At 47.2% G+C, this 17,970-nt stretch overlaps 1 protein-coding gene across 3 annotated transcripts in view; it reads right to left on the bottom strand.

The window, feature by feature from the left end:
* Positions 1 to 5,149: 5,149 nt before the first annotated feature.
* LOC124015283 (signal transducer and activator of transcription 5B-like) overlaps positions 5,150 to 17,970 on the bottom strand; it is a 98,282-nt gene continuing 85,461 nt past the window's right edge. For all 3 annotated transcript variants that reach the window (XM_046330413.1, XM_046330415.1, XM_046330414.1), the window contains 13 exons: positions 17,279 to 17,434; positions 14,972 to 15,151; positions 14,520 to 14,607; positions 13,795 to 13,917; positions 12,775 to 12,867; positions 12,454 to 12,660; positions 11,016 to 11,110; positions 8,394 to 8,536; positions 8,097 to 8,252; positions 7,839 to 7,890; positions 7,257 to 7,361; positions 5,416 to 5,577; positions 5,150 to 5,345 (listed from right to left, as the gene is read on the bottom strand). In XM_046330413.1, the coding sequence (XP_046186369.1) occupies positions 5,454 to 5,577; positions 7,257 to 7,361; positions 7,839 to 7,890; positions 8,097 to 8,252; positions 8,394 to 8,536; positions 11,016 to 11,110; positions 12,454 to 12,660; positions 12,775 to 12,867; positions 13,795 to 13,917; positions 14,520 to 14,607; positions 14,972 to 15,151; positions 17,279 to 17,434 (1,522 nt within the window). In that variant the 3' untranslated portion in view covers positions 5,150 to 5,345; positions 5,416 to 5,453. The remainder of the gene's footprint in view (positions 5,346 to 5,415; positions 5,578 to 7,256; positions 7,362 to 7,838; positions 7,891 to 8,096; positions 8,253 to 8,393; positions 8,537 to 11,015; positions 11,111 to 12,453; positions 12,661 to 12,774; positions 12,868 to 13,794; positions 13,918 to 14,519; positions 14,608 to 14,971; positions 15,152 to 17,278; positions 17,435 to 17,970) is intronic.

A 17,970-nucleotide genomic window follows, 5' to 3' on the forward strand; every position in this document is an offset into this window, starting at 1 on the left:
TATTCCTTTTCAATTCAGAAAGTACTCTAAATTCAATGCTTCAATGCTCAATGAGAAGAAATTAGAATTGGAATTTGAGTTTACATTCTGAATTGACTCTATTGAAATGGTCTCATGTACAGTATCGGTAAGGTGCAGTTCAGACTGACATGGAATGTGAACAAACAAACCATTACATTTATTCAGTCACAACTTATTTTTCATTATACATGTTAGGGTTGAAATTACTTATAAAACTTTTTTTTTTTCAATTGCAGTTTTCCTTGCAACACATCCAAAGTGCTAAAACCAAACCACAAATGTGGAACTAACACAGAACAGAACACAGCCTCATATACAGCTTCCCGAGTACATAGACTAACTTTTTTTAAAGGAAACATCACAAGAATTCCCATGTAGCTTTTACTCTTCAAAAAATATCAGTAAAATCAAGAAATACAAAGAAGAAATACAAGCTGTTTTGAAAAATGAAAGAAACAAAGATGGGAAAAGACTAAATAATGTCGGCAGGACAAACACAAAAGCAACATTCTTCTGATTCCTGTTTGCAATATGGCTCTTTTCAGATACTTCAGATGAAACCTAAGGGGTTTGCAGTGGCTGCCATGTTCTACGGACAACCTCCTCAGGTCATGCAAGGGGGTTTACATTCAGAGGGGCGTGCCACAGACGTACAGTATACAACCTCCTCAGGTCATGCAATGGGGTTACATTCAGAGGGGCGTGCCACAGACGTACAGTATACTGTAATAAAATAGAATTACGGTACAGAAAATAAATTAATATATGCTGTATATAGATAGCAGAGGAGGCTGGTGGGAGGAGCTATAGGAGGACGGGCTCACTGTAATGGCTGTAATGGAATCAACTGGAACTGTATCAAACACATCGAACATATGGAAACCACATGTTTGACTCTGTTGCATTTATTCCATTCCAGCCATTACAATGAGCCCATCCTCCCATATCTCCTCCCACCAGCCTCCACTAATAGACAGAGACTCTATTGGTCTTTTTTCCATTTTATGATACATCAAACAAGCATAGAGCTTCATTCCTGAGTGGGCAGAGCTTATGAGTAGAGGCAATGGGTTGTGTGTGTGTGTGTGTGTGTGTGTGTGTGTGTGTGTGTGTGTGTGTGTGTGTGTGTGTGTGTGTGTGTGTGTGTGTGTGTGTGTGTGTGTGTGTGTGTGTGTGTGTGTGTGTGTGTGTGTGTGTGTGTGTGTGTGTGTGTGTGTGTGTGTGTGTGTGTGTGTGTGTGTGTAATATGACTGTGGGGGTTGTGTGGGGCTATTGCCCAATGGTTCAGAAGTGTGTGTGTGTTTGTGTATGTGCGGTGGGGGGTGAACAGAGTAGCCACGGCAACAGGTGGATCTATCGTTACATGCTTTGTTAAACTGCGGTAGCTAAGGTGTACTATGGCAGACTAATCCTGCTGGGAGTATATGGAGAAAGACCCACTACAACATATTGGCTGAAAGACAGGGAGTGAGCCAGTGCTAAAATATCCCAAACTTTATGGTAGCAACGGCCTTCATGCTCAGGACTGATGAGTCAAGTGTTCAAGCGCTTCGTATTGTCTGCACACTTAGCTATATATCTGTACCTCAGGTTGTCAGTTGATGTTTTATGTTATATCACACAGAGACAGACATGCACATGCAGACTTAGTAACAGTGACCAGTAATAACAGCAAACAGGAGACAAGCTTACAGACAGAGATAGACAGAGAGAGAAAAAACAGACAGACAGACAGACAGACAGACAGACAGACAGACAGACAGACAGACAGACAGACAGACAGACAGACAGACAGACAGACAGACAGACAGACAGACAGACAGACAGACAGACAGACAGACAGACAGACAGACAGACAGACAGACAGACAGACAGGAGTACCATCAGGGCTGGCTCCAAGCATAAGCGACATAAGCGGTCGCTTAGGGCCCGGGTCAGTTTTTTTTGGAACTCAGTTGGGGTCTAAATGTCTGTTGAAAGTTAGAAGATGAAGGTTCGAAATGTGGTTGTGAATCAGCAGGTTTTTCTCCTGTTTTGTCAGTGACAGTCACTTCGCCATGTCAGCTAACAGCTGACTAGTCTAGCTAACTAGTCTAGCTAGTCACACTCACTCAGATATTATTAACATGACATAAGTAATGGCAAAATGTGTAGAATTACAGGGAATTTGCTTTAAAACTGCAAAAATGTATCTCCACCCCATGGCAAAACTGGTAGCATTGCAGGGAATTAGCTTTAAAACTCCAAAACATGTATCTCTGCCCCATGGTAAAATGAGTAGAATTGCATGAAATGTGTTTTGTTTTTTTAAACTCCGCCCCATGGAAAATGTGTAGAACTGCAGAAAACTTGCTTTAAATGGCAAAAATGTATCTCTGCCCCATGGTAAAACTGGTATCTCTGCCCCATGGTAAAACTGGTATCTCTGCCCCATGGTAAAACTGGTATCTCGGCCCCATGGTAAAATGAGTAGAATTAGATCTCCACTAGTTATCTCAGGCTATGGATTGAGTAGTTAGTGTACTTCAGCAGATGAACAATACTAAGCCAATAAGGACCCAGTATAGAGGCTCTTCATCCATCAGACCTAGTAATGGACTTTCCTACAGATCTCCCAACTAAACCCCGACCTCCACACACACCCCCGTGGCCTCAGCTCCTCTACACACATCCCAACAGCTCCCCAAATAGATTGTCAACACTAGACGTCACAACCAATAACAAGACATGACCAAATGAGCTGTTTTTAAACACCAGGCAGACAGACAGAGTGGTAATGAGAGGTAGTGTTAATGGCACATGCATCATTTACAGGGGTAAGGAGGTAGATAGACGACTCATCTTTTTATCTGTGCCATTAAAGTGTCTGTGTGACAAGCATGGGCAGCACCGTTGAGGTACTACAGTAGTAAATGTCATTCTTCTCCATTGGCTGATTGCTCCCAACTCGTAGGAATCCCCACCCAGTTGACAACTTTCAATTGGTGGAAGAGCTCAATGGCAATGGCCATGTTAAAATGGGTTATATTAATGATGAGTCCTCTATCTATCTCTATGGGCTGTCCAGAGACCTGCCTGGCCATGCTGGATACATGCTTGTATTTACATTACATCTGTGTGCAAATACAGGAAATTAATATATCCTTGTGAGTGAAGAGGGAGTCCAAATTCCCCAAGTTTCAGCTGGAGCTGATGTACACTGCTCAAAAAAATAAAGGGAACACTTAAACAACACAATGTAACTCCAAGTCAATCACACTTCTGTGAAATCAAACTGTCCACTTAGGAAGCAACACTGATTGACAATAAATTCCACATGCTGTTGTGCAAATGGAATAGACAACAGGTGGAAATTATAGGCAATTAGCAAGACACCCCCAATAAAGGAGTGGTTCTGCACGTGGTGACCACAGACCTCTTCTCAGTTCCTATGCTTCCTGGCTGATGTTTCGGTCACTTTTGAATCCTGGCGGTGCTTTCACTCTAGTGGTATTATGAGACGGAGTCTACAACCTACACAAGTGACTCAGGTAGTGCAGCTCATCCAGGATGGCACATCAATGCGAGCTGTGGCAAGAAGGTTTGCTGTGTCGGTCAGCGTAGTGTCCAGCGCATGGAGGCGCTACCAGGAGACAGGCCAGTACATCAGGAGGCGTGGATGAGGCCGTAGGAGGGCAACAACCCAGCAGCAGGACCGCTACCTCCGCCTTTGTTCAAGGAGGAGCTGGAGGAGCACTGCCAGAGCCTTGCAAAATGACCTCCAGCAGGCCACAAATGGGCATGTGTCTGCTTAAACGGTCAGAAACAGACTCCATGAGGGTGGTATGAGGGCCCGACGTCCACAGGTGGGGGTTGTGCAGGACGTTTGGCATTTGCCAGAGAACACCAAGATTGGCAAATTCGCCACTGGCTCCCTGTGCTCTTCACAGATGAAAGCAGGTTCACACTGAGCACGTGACAGACGTGACAGAGTCTTGAGACAACGTGGAGAACGTTCTGCTGCCTGCAACATCCTCCAGCATGACCGGTTTAGCGGTGGGTCAGTCATGGTGTGGGGTGGCATTTCTTTGGGGGGCCGCACAGCCCTCCATGTGCGCGCCAGAGATAGCCTGACTGCCATTAGGTACCGAGATGAGATCCTCAGACCCCTTGTGAGACCATATGCTGGTGCGGTTGGCCCTGGGTTCCTCCTAATGCAAGACATTGCTAGACCTCATGTGACTGGAGTGTGTCAGCAGTTCCTGCAAGAGGAAGGCATTGATGCTATGGACCGGCCCGCCCGTTCCCCAGACCTGAATCCAATTGAGCATATCTGCGACATCATGTCTCGTTCCATCCACCAACGTGGCGTTGCACCACAGACTGTCCAGGAGTTAGTCTAGGTCTGGGAGGAGATCCCTCAGGAGACCATCCGCCACCTCATCAGGAGCATGCCCAGGCGTTGTAGGGAGGTCATACAGGCACGTGGAGGCCACACACACTACTGAACCTCATTTTGACTCATTTTGGATCAGCCTATAGTGTGGTTTTTCACTCCAAATCCAGACCTCCATGGGTTGATAAATTTGATTTCCATTGATCATTTTTGGGTGATTTTGTTGTCAGCACATTCAACATTCAACATTCATTCAGATCTAGGATGTGTTATTTTAGTGTTCCCTTTATTTTTTTGAGCAGTGTATATTATGCAACCGTGTGTGTGTGTGTGTGTGTGTGTGTGCGTGTGCGTGCGTGTGTGTGTGACATAGATACTCAGTGTGCTCTGAGAATGAAATGAGAGCCATTCTGCTTGGAGTTTAGTGTGTAAAGATTCAGAATTATTAGAGTACTGATTGAAACTTCCCGTAGCAACAAATCCAATGATATTGTCAATAACAACAACAAATTATTCATTGAAGTCTTTCTCTTATTTGGCAGAGGGCGGATTCAATAAACAACAAACTTTGTTGATAAACCATTTACAATAATAAAATAACTAAACAAAAATAAAAACAGTACAACTGTTTAAATGACTTCATACCGGTTGTGGAGAGTGTTCTTCATATATCTTTGTTAGAATTATGACCAAATTAAAATACATTGCGTGATTTGATTTTTTTTTCATACAATACTGTAACATTGTGTGTTGTTTTTGCATTTCTACCAAGTCTGTTTTACAGATACGCACGGAGACAAACTGAAATCAGGTCACTGACGTGCAGCTTGCATGCTGAGGGGAAAAAACAAAAAAACAATCACAACCATTATTAACATGTCACATTATAGCTGAAACAGAACAGGAGGAAAGGAATGGAATTAAACCATCAGAAATGTCAAAAGGTGCGACACACACACCTCACAACACAGGAACCAGTTAGTAACACAGGGTATCAGACATACACACCTCACAACACAGGGTTCTTTTGTTGGTGTCAGGGGTTAGAGGTTGAGGGTCACGACTGCTGGCCGCTCCATTGGTTCTCCATCGGTCGCCGCAGCAGCTCCTCAACGTGTCGCGCCACGTCCATGGTGTCATCCAGGTCAAAGTCACCGTCAGCATCTAACATGGAGTCACTCCTGCCACAACACAGGGACCAGTTAGTAACACAGGGTATCAGACACACACACCTCACAACACAGGGACCAGTTAGTAACACAGGGTATCAGACACACACACCTCACAACACAGGGACCAGTTAGTAACACAGGGTATCAGACACACACACCTCACAACACAGGGACCAGTTAGTAACACAGGGTATCAGACACACACACCTCACAACACAGGGACCAGTTAGTAACACAGGGTATCAGACACACACACCTCACAACACAGGAACCAGTTAGTAACACAGGGTATCAGACACACACACCTCACAACACAGGGACCAGTTAGTAACACAGGGTATCAGACACACACAACTCACAACACAGGGACCAGTTAGTAACACAGGGTATCAGACACACACACCTCACAACACAGGGACCAGTTAGTAACACAGGGTATCAGACACACACACCTCACAACACAGGAACCAGTTAGTAACACAGGGTATCAGACACACACACCTCACAACACAGGGACCAGTTAGTAACACAGGGTTAGTAACACAGGGTATCAGACACACACAACTCACAACACAGGGACCAGTTAGTAACACAGGGTATCAGACACACACACCTCACACACAGGAACACTCACAACACAGGAACCAGTTAGTAACACAGGGTATCAGACACACACACCTCACAACACAGGGACCAGTTAGTAACACAGGGTATCAGACACACACCTCACAACACAGGGACCAGTTAGTAACACAGGGTATCAGACACAGTTAGTAACACAGGGTATCAGACACGCACACCTCACAACACAGGGACCAGTTAGTAACACAGGGTATCAGACACACACACCTCACAACACAGGAACCAGTTAGTAACACAGGGTATCAGACATACACACTTCACAACACAGGGACCAGTTAGTAACACAGGGTATCAGACACACACACTTCACAACACAGGAACCAGTTAGTAACACAGGGTATCAGACATACATACTTCACAACACAGGGACCAGTTAGTAACACAGGGTATCAGACACACACCTCACAACACAGGGACCAGTTAGTAACACAGGGTATCAGACACACACCTCACAACACAGGAACCAGTTGGTAACACAGGGTATCAGACACACACCTCACAACACAGGGACCAGTTAGTAACACAGGGTATCAGACACACACCTCACAACACAGGGACCAGTTAGTAACACAGGGTATCAGACACACACCTCACAACACAGGGACCAGTTAGTAACACAGGGTATCAGACACACACCTCACAACACAGGAACCAGTTAGTAACACAGGGTATCAGACACACACCTCACAACACAGGAACCAGTTAGTAACACAGGGTATCAGACACACACCTCACAACACAGGGACCAGTTAGTAACACAGGGTATCAGACACACACCTCACAACACAGGAACCAGTTAGTAACACAGGGTATCAGACACACACCTCACAACACAGGGACCAGTTAGTAGCACAGGCCATCAGACACACACCTCACAACACAGGGACCAGTTAGTAGCACAGGCCACACACACCTCACAACACAGGAACCAGTTCGTAACACAGGACACACACACCTCACAACACAGGGACCAGTTAGTAGCACAGGCCATCAGACACACACACCTCACATTCCCACATGCACGCACACATATGTAATCTCCTCACATAGGCTGGTATATGCCGTAGTTTGGAGGGTGACTGACAACAGGGGAGGCTCCGTGATCCATGTAGGTGGGGTTTGCTGCTGGGTCAGGATTGGTCGTGGTGAACCTGCAGGTTCAGACAAACAGACAGACACCACGAGCACGAGTCAGAGAACGTCAATCCGACTGCAAGCTTTGTCGGTTACCACGGCAACCTTCATCACCATCCCTTCACCACCACCACCCCCTCCTCCTGCTCCTCCTGCTCCTCCTCTGCTTCATGAATTACCAGTCCCTTTGAGCAGCAGGATCAGGTTAGGCAGGGTGCTGGGCAGCAGCCCCTGGAGTCCTCCCATTGAGAGGCCCACAGCCCCATGGTAACAATAGGGACCCTGCAAACTCATTACCCAGACTGACATTACTAAGTGCAGTGATGAGAGGGACAGAGGCGCCCTCAGGCCCGCGGATGCTGGGCTCTAATTGGTTCCTCCATCTGGAGTGAAGACCTAATGGTTGATCTGCATTCAGGCCACATTGTTAGGTGATTAAATCAGCCCTATCGCCACAGAGAGCGAGAAGGAGAGAGAGAGAGATCGAGACTTACTCTGGTACCACTTGTTTGATCTGCGGTTTCACGTATCCATCCACTGCTTTGGCTGTAAGAGAGAAAGGCAAGGGAAGGAGAGACAGGGAGAATCGCTATATTCAGACTGCAGATACGGTCCACATTCACAGGTTCCTCAGTGTGGCTGTTATAAGCCTCTATCTGACCACATTGCAACAGATATAGAGAATAGACACTACAGTATAATTATATGTCACCATGTATTTGTATAGGGATGAATAGAGGTAAGGTACATACACAGGGGCGGCGTGTAGTATTTGGAGAAGACCTCATCCTTGGGTCTGTCTGGGTAGAGGAACAGGAGGTGGTTGAGGTCACTGATGCGGTCAGCCAGAGAGCGGATGGAGAAGTCTTTGGTTGTGTAGGGCATGAGGTTCCACACCATCCTCTCCCCTGGAAACATAGACACACGTGTTATAGTTTCACTTGGCTATTTTTACAGACCTTTCTCCGGCAAAGATGAATGTGTTGACTAATTGAATAACTGACAAAATCATGAATTGATTGATCGCTTGATTGGTTGGTTGTCAGGACCTGGTTTGTTGGGATTCTCAGCCACCCAGGCGATAGTGATCCCTCCGATCTCAGAGTCGCTGAAGCGGAGCAGGAAGGTCCCGTTGGGTTTGGACATCAACATGTCCTGGGCCTGCTGCTTGTTCACAAATCCCAGGATCGCCCTGTACATAGAGAACGGAGGAAGGAAGAGAGAGAGAGAGAGAGAGAGAGAGAGAGAGAGAGAGAGAGAGAGAGAGAGAGAGAGAGAGAGAGAGAGAGAGAGAAGGGGAGAGACAGCAAGAGGGAGATACGGAGAGAGGGAAAATGTATAGAGAATATGGAGGAGGGCATAAGGAGGACATGAGGAGGACAGAAGGAGGACAGGAGGAAAACATAAGGAGGACATGAGGAGGACAGGAGGAGAACATAAGGAGGACAGGAGGAGAACATGAGGAGAACATGAGGAGGACAGGAGGATAAGATAAGGAGGACAGAAGGAGGACAGGAGGAAAACATAAGGAGGACAGGAGGAGAACATAGGGAGGACAGGAGGAGAACATGAGGAGGACATGAGGAGGACAGAAGAAGGACAGGAGGAGAACATAAGGAGGACATGAGGAGGACAGGAGGAGAACATAAGGAGGACATGAGGAGAACATGAGGAGGACCGAAGGAGGACAGGAGGAGGACAGGAGGGGGACATAAGGAGAACATGAGGAGAACATAAGGAGGACATGAGGAGGACAGGAGGAGAACATAAGGAGAACATGAGGAGGACAGAAGGAGGACAGGAGGGGGACATAAGGAGAACATGAGGAGGACATGAGGAGGACAGAAGAAGGACAGGAGGAGAACATAAGGAGGACATGAGGAGGACAGGAGGAGAACATAAGGAGGACATGAGGAGGACAGAAGGAGGACAGGAGGAGAACATAAGGAGGACATGAGGAGGACCGAAGGAGGACAGGAGGAGGACAGGAGGGGGACATAAGGAGAACATGAGGAGAACATAAGGAGGACATGAGGAGGACAGGAGGAGAACATAAGGAGAACATGAGGAGGACAGAAGGAGGACAGGAGGGGGACATAAGGAGAACATGAGGAGAACATAAGGAGGACATGAGGAGGACAGGAGGAGAACATAAGGAGAACATGAGGAGGACAGAAGGAGGACAGGAGGGGGACATAAGGAGGACATGAGGAGGACAGGAGGAGAACATAAGGAGAACATGAGGGGGACAGAAGGAGGACAGGAGGAGGACAGGAGGGGGACATAAGAAGAACATGAGGAGAACAGAAGGAGGACAGGAGGAGGACATGAGGAGGACCGAAGGAGGACAGGAGGAGGACAGGAGGGGGACATAAGGAGAACATGAGGAGGACAGAAGGAGGACAGGAGGGGGACATGAGGAGGACAGAAGGAGGACAGGAGGGGGACATAAGGAGGACATGAGGAGGACAGGAGGAGAACATAAGGAGAACATGAGGGGGACAGAAGGAGGACAGGAGGAGAACATAAGGAGAACATGAGGGGGACAGAAGGAGAGACATGAGGGGGAGGAGGAGGACAGGACAGGAGGGGGACATAAGAAGAACATGAGGAGAACAGAAGGAGACAGGAGGAGGACATGAGGAGGACCGAAGGAGGACAGGAGGAGGACAGGAGGGGGACATAAGGAGAACATGAGGAGAACATAAGGAGGACATGAGGAGGACAGGAGGAGAACATAAGGAGAACATGAGGAGGACAGAAGGAGGACAGGAGGAGGACAGGAAGAGAACATAAGGAGAACATGAGGAGGACAGAAGGAGGACAGGAGGGGGACATAAGGAGAACATGAGGAGAACATAAGGAGGACATGAGGAGGACAGGAGGAGAACATAAGGAGAACATGAGGAGGACAGAAGGAGGACAGGAGGGGGACATAAGGAGGACATGAGGAGGACAGGAGGAGAACATAAGGAGAACATGAGGGGGACAGAAGGAGGACAGGAGGAGGACAGGAGGGGGACATAAGAAGAACATGAGGAGAATAGAAGGAGGACATGAGGAGGACAGGAGGAGGACATGAGGAGGACAGAAGGAGGACAGGAGGGGGACATAAGGAGGACATGAGGAGGACAGGAGGAGAACATAAGGAGAACATGAGGAGGACAGAAGGAGGACAGCAGGGGGACATAAGGACAGAGATAGACAAAGATACATTGTTACATACATTGTCATGCCTCCCCCTGCCCCTACAATAATTGTATCCTTTTGACCCATTACATGTAGGGATAAATATCTCTGTGGTTGCTATGGTAAAGCCGTGTCCATTGTGGGGAGGGCCTTTTGGTAGAGGCTCGCTGAGATTAAAAAAGCAATCAAAATGTGAGGCTGTAACAGCAGGGGGGCTTAAGAGGAAAAAACACCAAGTGCATTCTATCAAGAAGACTCACTAAAGAAAGCACATTACAGCTGCCATTCAAACGACAACAAAACGAGGCCTTTAGTTTAGTTAGAGTCATTTTCTCTGTCCATTTCCCTGTCTACTTGGGCAGTGTGTGCACCTGCAGGCATCTCATGTTACACTAACACACAATCCAAGTCAAACCTCATTTCCACAGGTTATTCTGGAGTAGAGGTTCTAGGAATTTAGACATTCAAAAAAGTATTCTTACCCATCATTCCAGTGTGGTTTGAGATGTTTTTTTGTGAGTTCCATGACCCCATCAAACCACTGCCAGAACGTGAAATTCCTGCCAGGCAGACTCTCCTGCAGGTTAGAGGGATTGGGACATTGGGTTTGATACAGTCGATAAACCATTTGTTGTTTACTTCCCCTCACACATACAGAGTAGAGTAGAGTAGAGTAGAGTAGAGTAGAGTAGAGTAGAGTAGAGTAGAGTAGAGTAGAGTAGAGTAGAGTAGAGTAGAGTAGCAATTACAATAGACAGTCAGTCACTGAGAGATATTTCCCAGAGTTCAGCTGACCCCCTTACATCCATCCATCCAGTTCAGATCAGTTCAGACTGTTGCAGCAATGCAGAGTCCACAGGGTTATTGTGTTTGTGGGGAGAGAGAGTTTATAAGTATGCGTGTGTGTGCGTGTGTGTGCGTGTGTGTGCGTGTGTGTGCGTGTGTGTGTGCTGTGCTGTTGTGTGCGTGTGCATACACGTGTGTATCAGTGAGTGAGTTGCATGTTCATGTTCCTGTCTCTAGGCCCTCTCTCTCTCTCTCTCTCTAATGAGGCTGATGCTCTAAGGTGAATGAGGTCTGAATGTGAGTGTGCTCTCTGTCATCAGTGGCTGGTTAGAGGGAGCCAATGAGGACTGGGGCGGAATTAGTCCTTCCTGTCTGGACAAACAGGCCCATTAACCAGACCTGAGGACCTCACAGCCAGCCAACTAGAGCTCATCAGATTAAATAGCACCCTATTCCCTACCTAGTGCACTACCTTTGACCAGGGCCCAGTGAACTATGTAGGGAATATGGTACCATTAAGGACACACCTTAGAGAGAAACACATTAGAGACTCGCTCAGCCCAAGGAGAGCAGATTCAAATGTATTTTTTATTTAACCAGGCAAGTCAGTTTAGAACAAATTGACGGCCTTGGAACAGTGGGTTAACTGCCTTGTTCAGGGGCAGAACGACACATTTCTACCTTGTCAGCTCGGGGATTCCATCTAGCAACCTTTCTGTTACTGGCCCAACGCTCTAACCACTAGACTACCTGTCGCCCCCAATGCAGATATAGGGGAATCATTACTCTGAACAGGGGAAGGAACACCATCGAGGTAAACGGTGTCTGCAGTGGCACATACTCACATCTAAATGAAATATACACCAGCCAGGTATGGTAAAAACAATAGGTTGCCTCTGAGTATCAAAGAGATGATATCACCCCTCTACAACAACTTGTTCCTAATGCAGAGGTCAGGTCTTATAGTCCACTGGTCAGTAGTCATGGTCTGTGTCCCACATGGCACCCTACTCACTACAAAGTGCACTGCTTTTGATCAGTGCCCATAGGGTTCTTGTCAAAAGATGGGCCCTGGTCAAAAGTAGTGCACCACATAGGAAACATGGTGCCATTTGAGGCCCACCCTGGTCTTACCCTGTTGAACTGGGACCAGGTCATGGTCATGCCGCGGTAGTCGTCAGGGTTGATGCTGGAGCTACTGAATGCTTTCTGGGCCAGGAAGACCAGGTTCTCCTCTGAGAGGCCACGGTTACTCTGCACCTCCGCCTTGTACTTCATGTTGAGGGCCTCACACAGCTGGGGCCACAGCACCTTATCAGGCACTATGAAGGGCACCCGACCCTGGGGAGGAGGAGTGGAGAGATGGTTAAGGCCCCTAAACCAGGGCAACGTAAAGTGTTAAAGACATCATCACACACGCACATACACACAACATGATGATCACACTGAACTTACGGGTTCGGCAAAAGCGTTGTCCCACAGCACTGTTGCCGTGGCGTTATTGTCTTGGCTACCGTGGACGATCACCACCACAGGAAGTGATAACGTCTGAGGGGAGAGAGAGAGAGAGAGAGAGAGAGAGAGAGAGAGAGAGAGAGAGAGAGAGAGAGAGAGAGAGAGAGAGAGAGAGGGAAGGAAGGAAGGAAGGAAGGAAGGAAGGAAGGAAGGAAGGAAGGAAGGAAGGAAGGAAGGAAGGAAGGAAGGAAGGAAGGAAGGAAGGAAGGAAGGAAGGAAGGAAGGAAGGAAGGAAGGAAGGAAGGAAGGAAGGAAGGAAGGAAGGAAGGAAGGAAGGAAGGAAGGAAGGAAGGAAGGAAAAGTTCAGGGGTCATTACAAACACAATGATGTATATGTGTATCAAATACAGTATATATAAGGCAACTCATGTAAAACATGTTTTTTAACCTACCGTTTAGCACTTTCTGTTCCAACCAAAAAATCCATATAATTCAGAGAAATACATGAACAAATGTGTTAAGGGACTAGGGGAGCATATATGTTCCCTGTAGCATTGACAATGTGAAGGTCATTTTTCTTGTGTGACATAGCTTTGACAATGATTACTACTTCTAATACGGTCACTGAAGGAGCAGGGTAAGGAACATGGTGCATTGACGGAGCCACCCTCTGCGCGTCGACGACAACTGGATGCGTCTGGTGTTCAGGGGGAAAGGAAAGAGAGCCTGTGACGTGACTTCCTCTTTTGGACGTTAACACAGGCGACACTCCGTCTTAGCTCCTCCTCCACATTTACCGGATTGGTTGAACAGTGGAGAAGAGAACCTCCCCCGACAGTTTTTTCTTCTCGTCAGGACCAGAAAGAAAGAAAGGCTGCTGAGGCGCTATAGGTTAGACTAGAGTCAACAGCTCACCTTGGGCTAGTCCACCACTCTGCTCATCCCTTCCTGTGTGTGCTCTATTGATAAGAGTTGGCAAAACAGCACAAACAGATCTGGGACCAGGTTATCAGTTCTTACCTTCACCTGAAAGACCAGCTCATTACCCCCGACGCTGAACTGAGACTCAAACAGAATGGTAAACTTCTCCTCTGTCACAGACTCCGCCCCTCGCCGGTCCGAGCGCTTGATCCTCTTCAAAGACTACATGAGAGAGGAGGCGGGGTCAGAGAGGAGGATCATGAGAGGACAGCAGCACAGCACACAAACATCTTCTAGACTATTCACTTTGAGGAGCAGTTCTCTGATCAAACACACACATACATGATTCCCTTTCATTTCAGCAGATTTGAGTGGATACTTCGGAATTTTGGCAATGAGGCCCTTTGTCTACTTCCGCAGAGTCAGAGGAAGTCATGGGTACCATCTTTATGTCCCTGTGTCCAGTATGTAGCAAGTTAGGGGTAGTTTCGCAAGCCATTGCATATTCACTAGCATTCTGCCTTTAACTTCCTTTCTTCTGGAAATAGAGACATAAAAATGGTATCCACAAGTGCATTGCCAAAATCCCGAAGTATCCATTTAAGCCCGAGTTTACATGTAAATGATTCATGGAGGACCCTAGGGAACTCAAAACAGCATGTGGGCTGAGTAACATGCGATCTGTATGAGTATGAACACAGAATGAGAATGCAGAATCTCCAAAAGCCTCTTGGATTCCAGTTTAGCTGGGGTTTGTCTCTGAAGAGAATCTTCTCTAGGTGTGGTATTACAGTCTGAGACTCCCTGGTCCCGTCCATCCTCACCATGTTCCTGAAGTTGGCGCTGAGTGTTCCTGTGGCCTGGTGGTACTCCATCACACAGTTGTTGTTAAGGATCTCTCCACTGCTGTCACTGGGGGAGGGGGAAGGAAGATGGAGGAGGAAGAGGAGAGGTAGATGCTTCAGCAGATGTATTAATCATAGAGTCATGAAACCTCCACAGAACATGAAGGGGAATGACTCATTTCAATTTAGGTGAGACAAGTTTTTTTCAGGATGCCAATGCTGACAATCTTGCAAAATGCTACCCAAATTTAGGCTAACACGGCTATTCTTTTAGTACTAGGAAGGAAAATGTATAGACAAACTACTTTAGGGTTCTATTAGGTGTGTAGAACGTGGGATGTGGATGTCTAAATGTGGAATCTCCACTTGCTCCATAGATTCCACTGTGACAGTAGATATCAGTGATGAGGGGGCTCTATGCTGTGACTTACTTCCTGGTGTTCTCATTCTTGAGCAAGGCCTTCGCCTGCTGTTCACTGATGATGGTGGCCTTGACCTGCGGGGGGTTCATGTGCACATTGAGCTTTCCACCCACTAGGAGGCGCACTGTGGCGGCAAACTTGGTCTGGGTCTTCAGCACCTGGGGAGGCTGCTTCTCTATGATAAAGGTGCTAGAGAGAGAGAGAGAGAGAGAGAGAGAGAGAGAGAGAGAGAGAGAGAGAGAGAGAGAGAGAGAGAGACAGAGAGACAGAGAGACAGAGAGACAGAGAGACAGAGAGACAGAGAGTGAGAAAAAACAGACAGACAGACAGACAGACAGACAGACAGACAGACAGACAGACAGACAGACAGACAGACAGACAGACAGACAGACAGACAGACAGACAGACAGACAGACAGACAGACAGACAGACAGACAGACAGACAGACAGACAGACAGACAGACAGACAGACAGACAGACAGACAGACTAGAGTCAGAGGAAAGTGTAGAGGGTTGCTTTAAAGGGATAATGCAACATTTTAGCTTGAACTCATGTATACTATTTGCATGTCTTTGCATGCAGTTTGAAGGAAGATGCTGGAGCAAAGTCTACAGGAACAACTAGCTTGCTAGTTAGCAATGGCCCCAGAAACTTCAACTTCCTTTAAACTGCACACAGAGTCATACAGATGGTTTCCATGAGTTCACCTGACTCTTGGTTAGTAGAAAAAGGGCTTGATTGAAAACATTTAGCACTATCTCTTTAACTGACAGATCACCACAGGGATCATCACACACTGCTGCCTATTACGTCTATTTGACCTGCTTTTGAAAGTTACACAGTACGCAAGCTGTCAGCTCTCGATGCTCCCACACGTAAACACACACAGACAGACAAACGCTACACACAGGCAGCATGATGCTCATTCATTCAGGCAGCTAGGGCTTTTTAGTAGGGTACGCTGTTTGTGTTTTAGGCTTGGCTAACCATACTCAATATTCTCATCTCTGTGAGCAGGCAGTGATGAGATACCCTCCCTCCCTCCCTAGCCTCCCTCCCAGGCGCCTGCTAGAGGTTTAGGGGGAACAGTAGAGAGGATGTGGGTGTGGTTTCACTGGAGAGCAGGAAAGAGCGAATTAAGAGGAGAGGAAACACCAGTGCGGTAGTATGGACTTTAAAATAATTGTTTTTACGCTCTCAATGCCTCCCTGTCTGCGGCCTAACGGACATTGTTCTGACAATGACACAGCTTCTCAGTGCATTATGGGTCTCTGTGGGGACCACAGCTGGAATGGGGAGAGAGCAGAGGGTTCTGGGAGCACTCAGAAGACTTCCTGATCCAGTCAGTGAGGCTGGCGGACTGATACGGGCTGACAGACAGTGTCCCCAGGGCTACAACACTCTACCATGGAACTCAAGCTAACTTTCGGAGCCTGTTAGCCTTCCTCCCCACCTCACCATCATTGTAGACTCTAACATCTCTAGTATCAAACACTATTTTTGTCTCTTTAGCTCTCGAATCGACCCTCTTTCTTTCACTTTATATCTTTGAAACTCTGTTCACTCCTCCTCTTCCTCATACTTTATCTTCATCTCCTTTTCTACACCGTTCACTCTCCCTCCTGTTTTCTTTTTCCTCTCGGATCGATAGCAGGCCTCCCACTCTCCTCCCCCCATCTCTCCCTCCTTGTAGCGTTGAGGGTAAATGCAGGCTGACTGGGTTGTGTTTGTGTGTTCATTGACAGGTTCAGCAAGGGTTGAGAGCAGAGCTGGGCTGGACTGCTGGAGGAACTATCAGCAGCTTGCTCCCCCTGCCTCGGAACAACCCAGCTTGGGCTCAGCACAGAGTCAAAACACACACACACACGATTTGCTGCTCCACAGAGTCACATAACCAGGCTCCCATGATGTGCGATGCTGAGTCATTTCTAATGTAATTCTGGTAATAAATGTAATCTCACACTCTATTGGCCACATAAGGAGTCAGGGGTTATGTCAGTAGGATAGGGTTTGTATAAGGGTTCACACTGAGTGTAGTATATGGTAAGTAGCACAGTTCAGTTGTTCTCCATTTAGTCCCATCACACAGAGGAGATGGAGGGGGGGGATAAACATGACTGTAGAGTAGCATACACACTGAAGATAAGTGTGTCTATAAGAAGCTCACATTTAAACACACCCACTTTCCAGCTCAAGGCCACTCGCACACAGTCCAACACACTACAACCTATTCTCACTATACCTTGCACTTTGATACTGAACAATAACAACAACTTTACACACACACACGCACACTTGCACACGCACACACACACCTGGTGACCAGTGCTGAGATGATGTCTGTGATGGTGCTGTTGAGGTCGTTCAGTAGCTCCTCGATGGGCCCGGGGATGGGAAGCTGTTGTCTCAGGTGTTCTGCTCTCCTGATCTGCTGCCTGTTCTGCCAGATCGTCTCTGCCAACTTCTCACACCTGAATAATACACACACACACACACACACACACACACACACACACACACACACACACACACACACACACACACACACACACACACACACACACACACACACACACACACACACACACACACACACACACAGACGCACACACACACACAGACACACACACACACACAGACGCACACACACACACAGACGCACACACACACACAGACGCACACACACACACACACACACACACACACACACACACACACACACACACACACACACACACACACACACACACACACACACACACACACACATACACACACACACACACAGACACACACACACACAACACACATTATAATAAGGTTCTCAAAATGGGCAAATTAAGATCACTCAACTCAAAGTTCAGACTCTTACAAGCTCAGACAACCAGACAGAATATAGTCTAGTTCAAAATATACAGTTTAAGACAAGGTAATAATTCCATGCTGGAGCACAAATAAACACATTCATTGGACCGTTGCTGATTCTATAGCATCGGAAACGTGACCA

Source organism: Oncorhynchus gorbuscha, linkage group LG26 (genome assembly GCF_021184085.1).
Source record: "Oncorhynchus gorbuscha isolate QuinsamMale2020 ecotype Even-year linkage group LG26, OgorEven_v1.0, whole genome shotgun sequence".
In the NCBI taxonomy this organism is placed as follows: domain Eukaryota; kingdom Metazoa; phylum Chordata; class Actinopteri; order Salmoniformes; family Salmonidae; genus Oncorhynchus; species Oncorhynchus gorbuscha.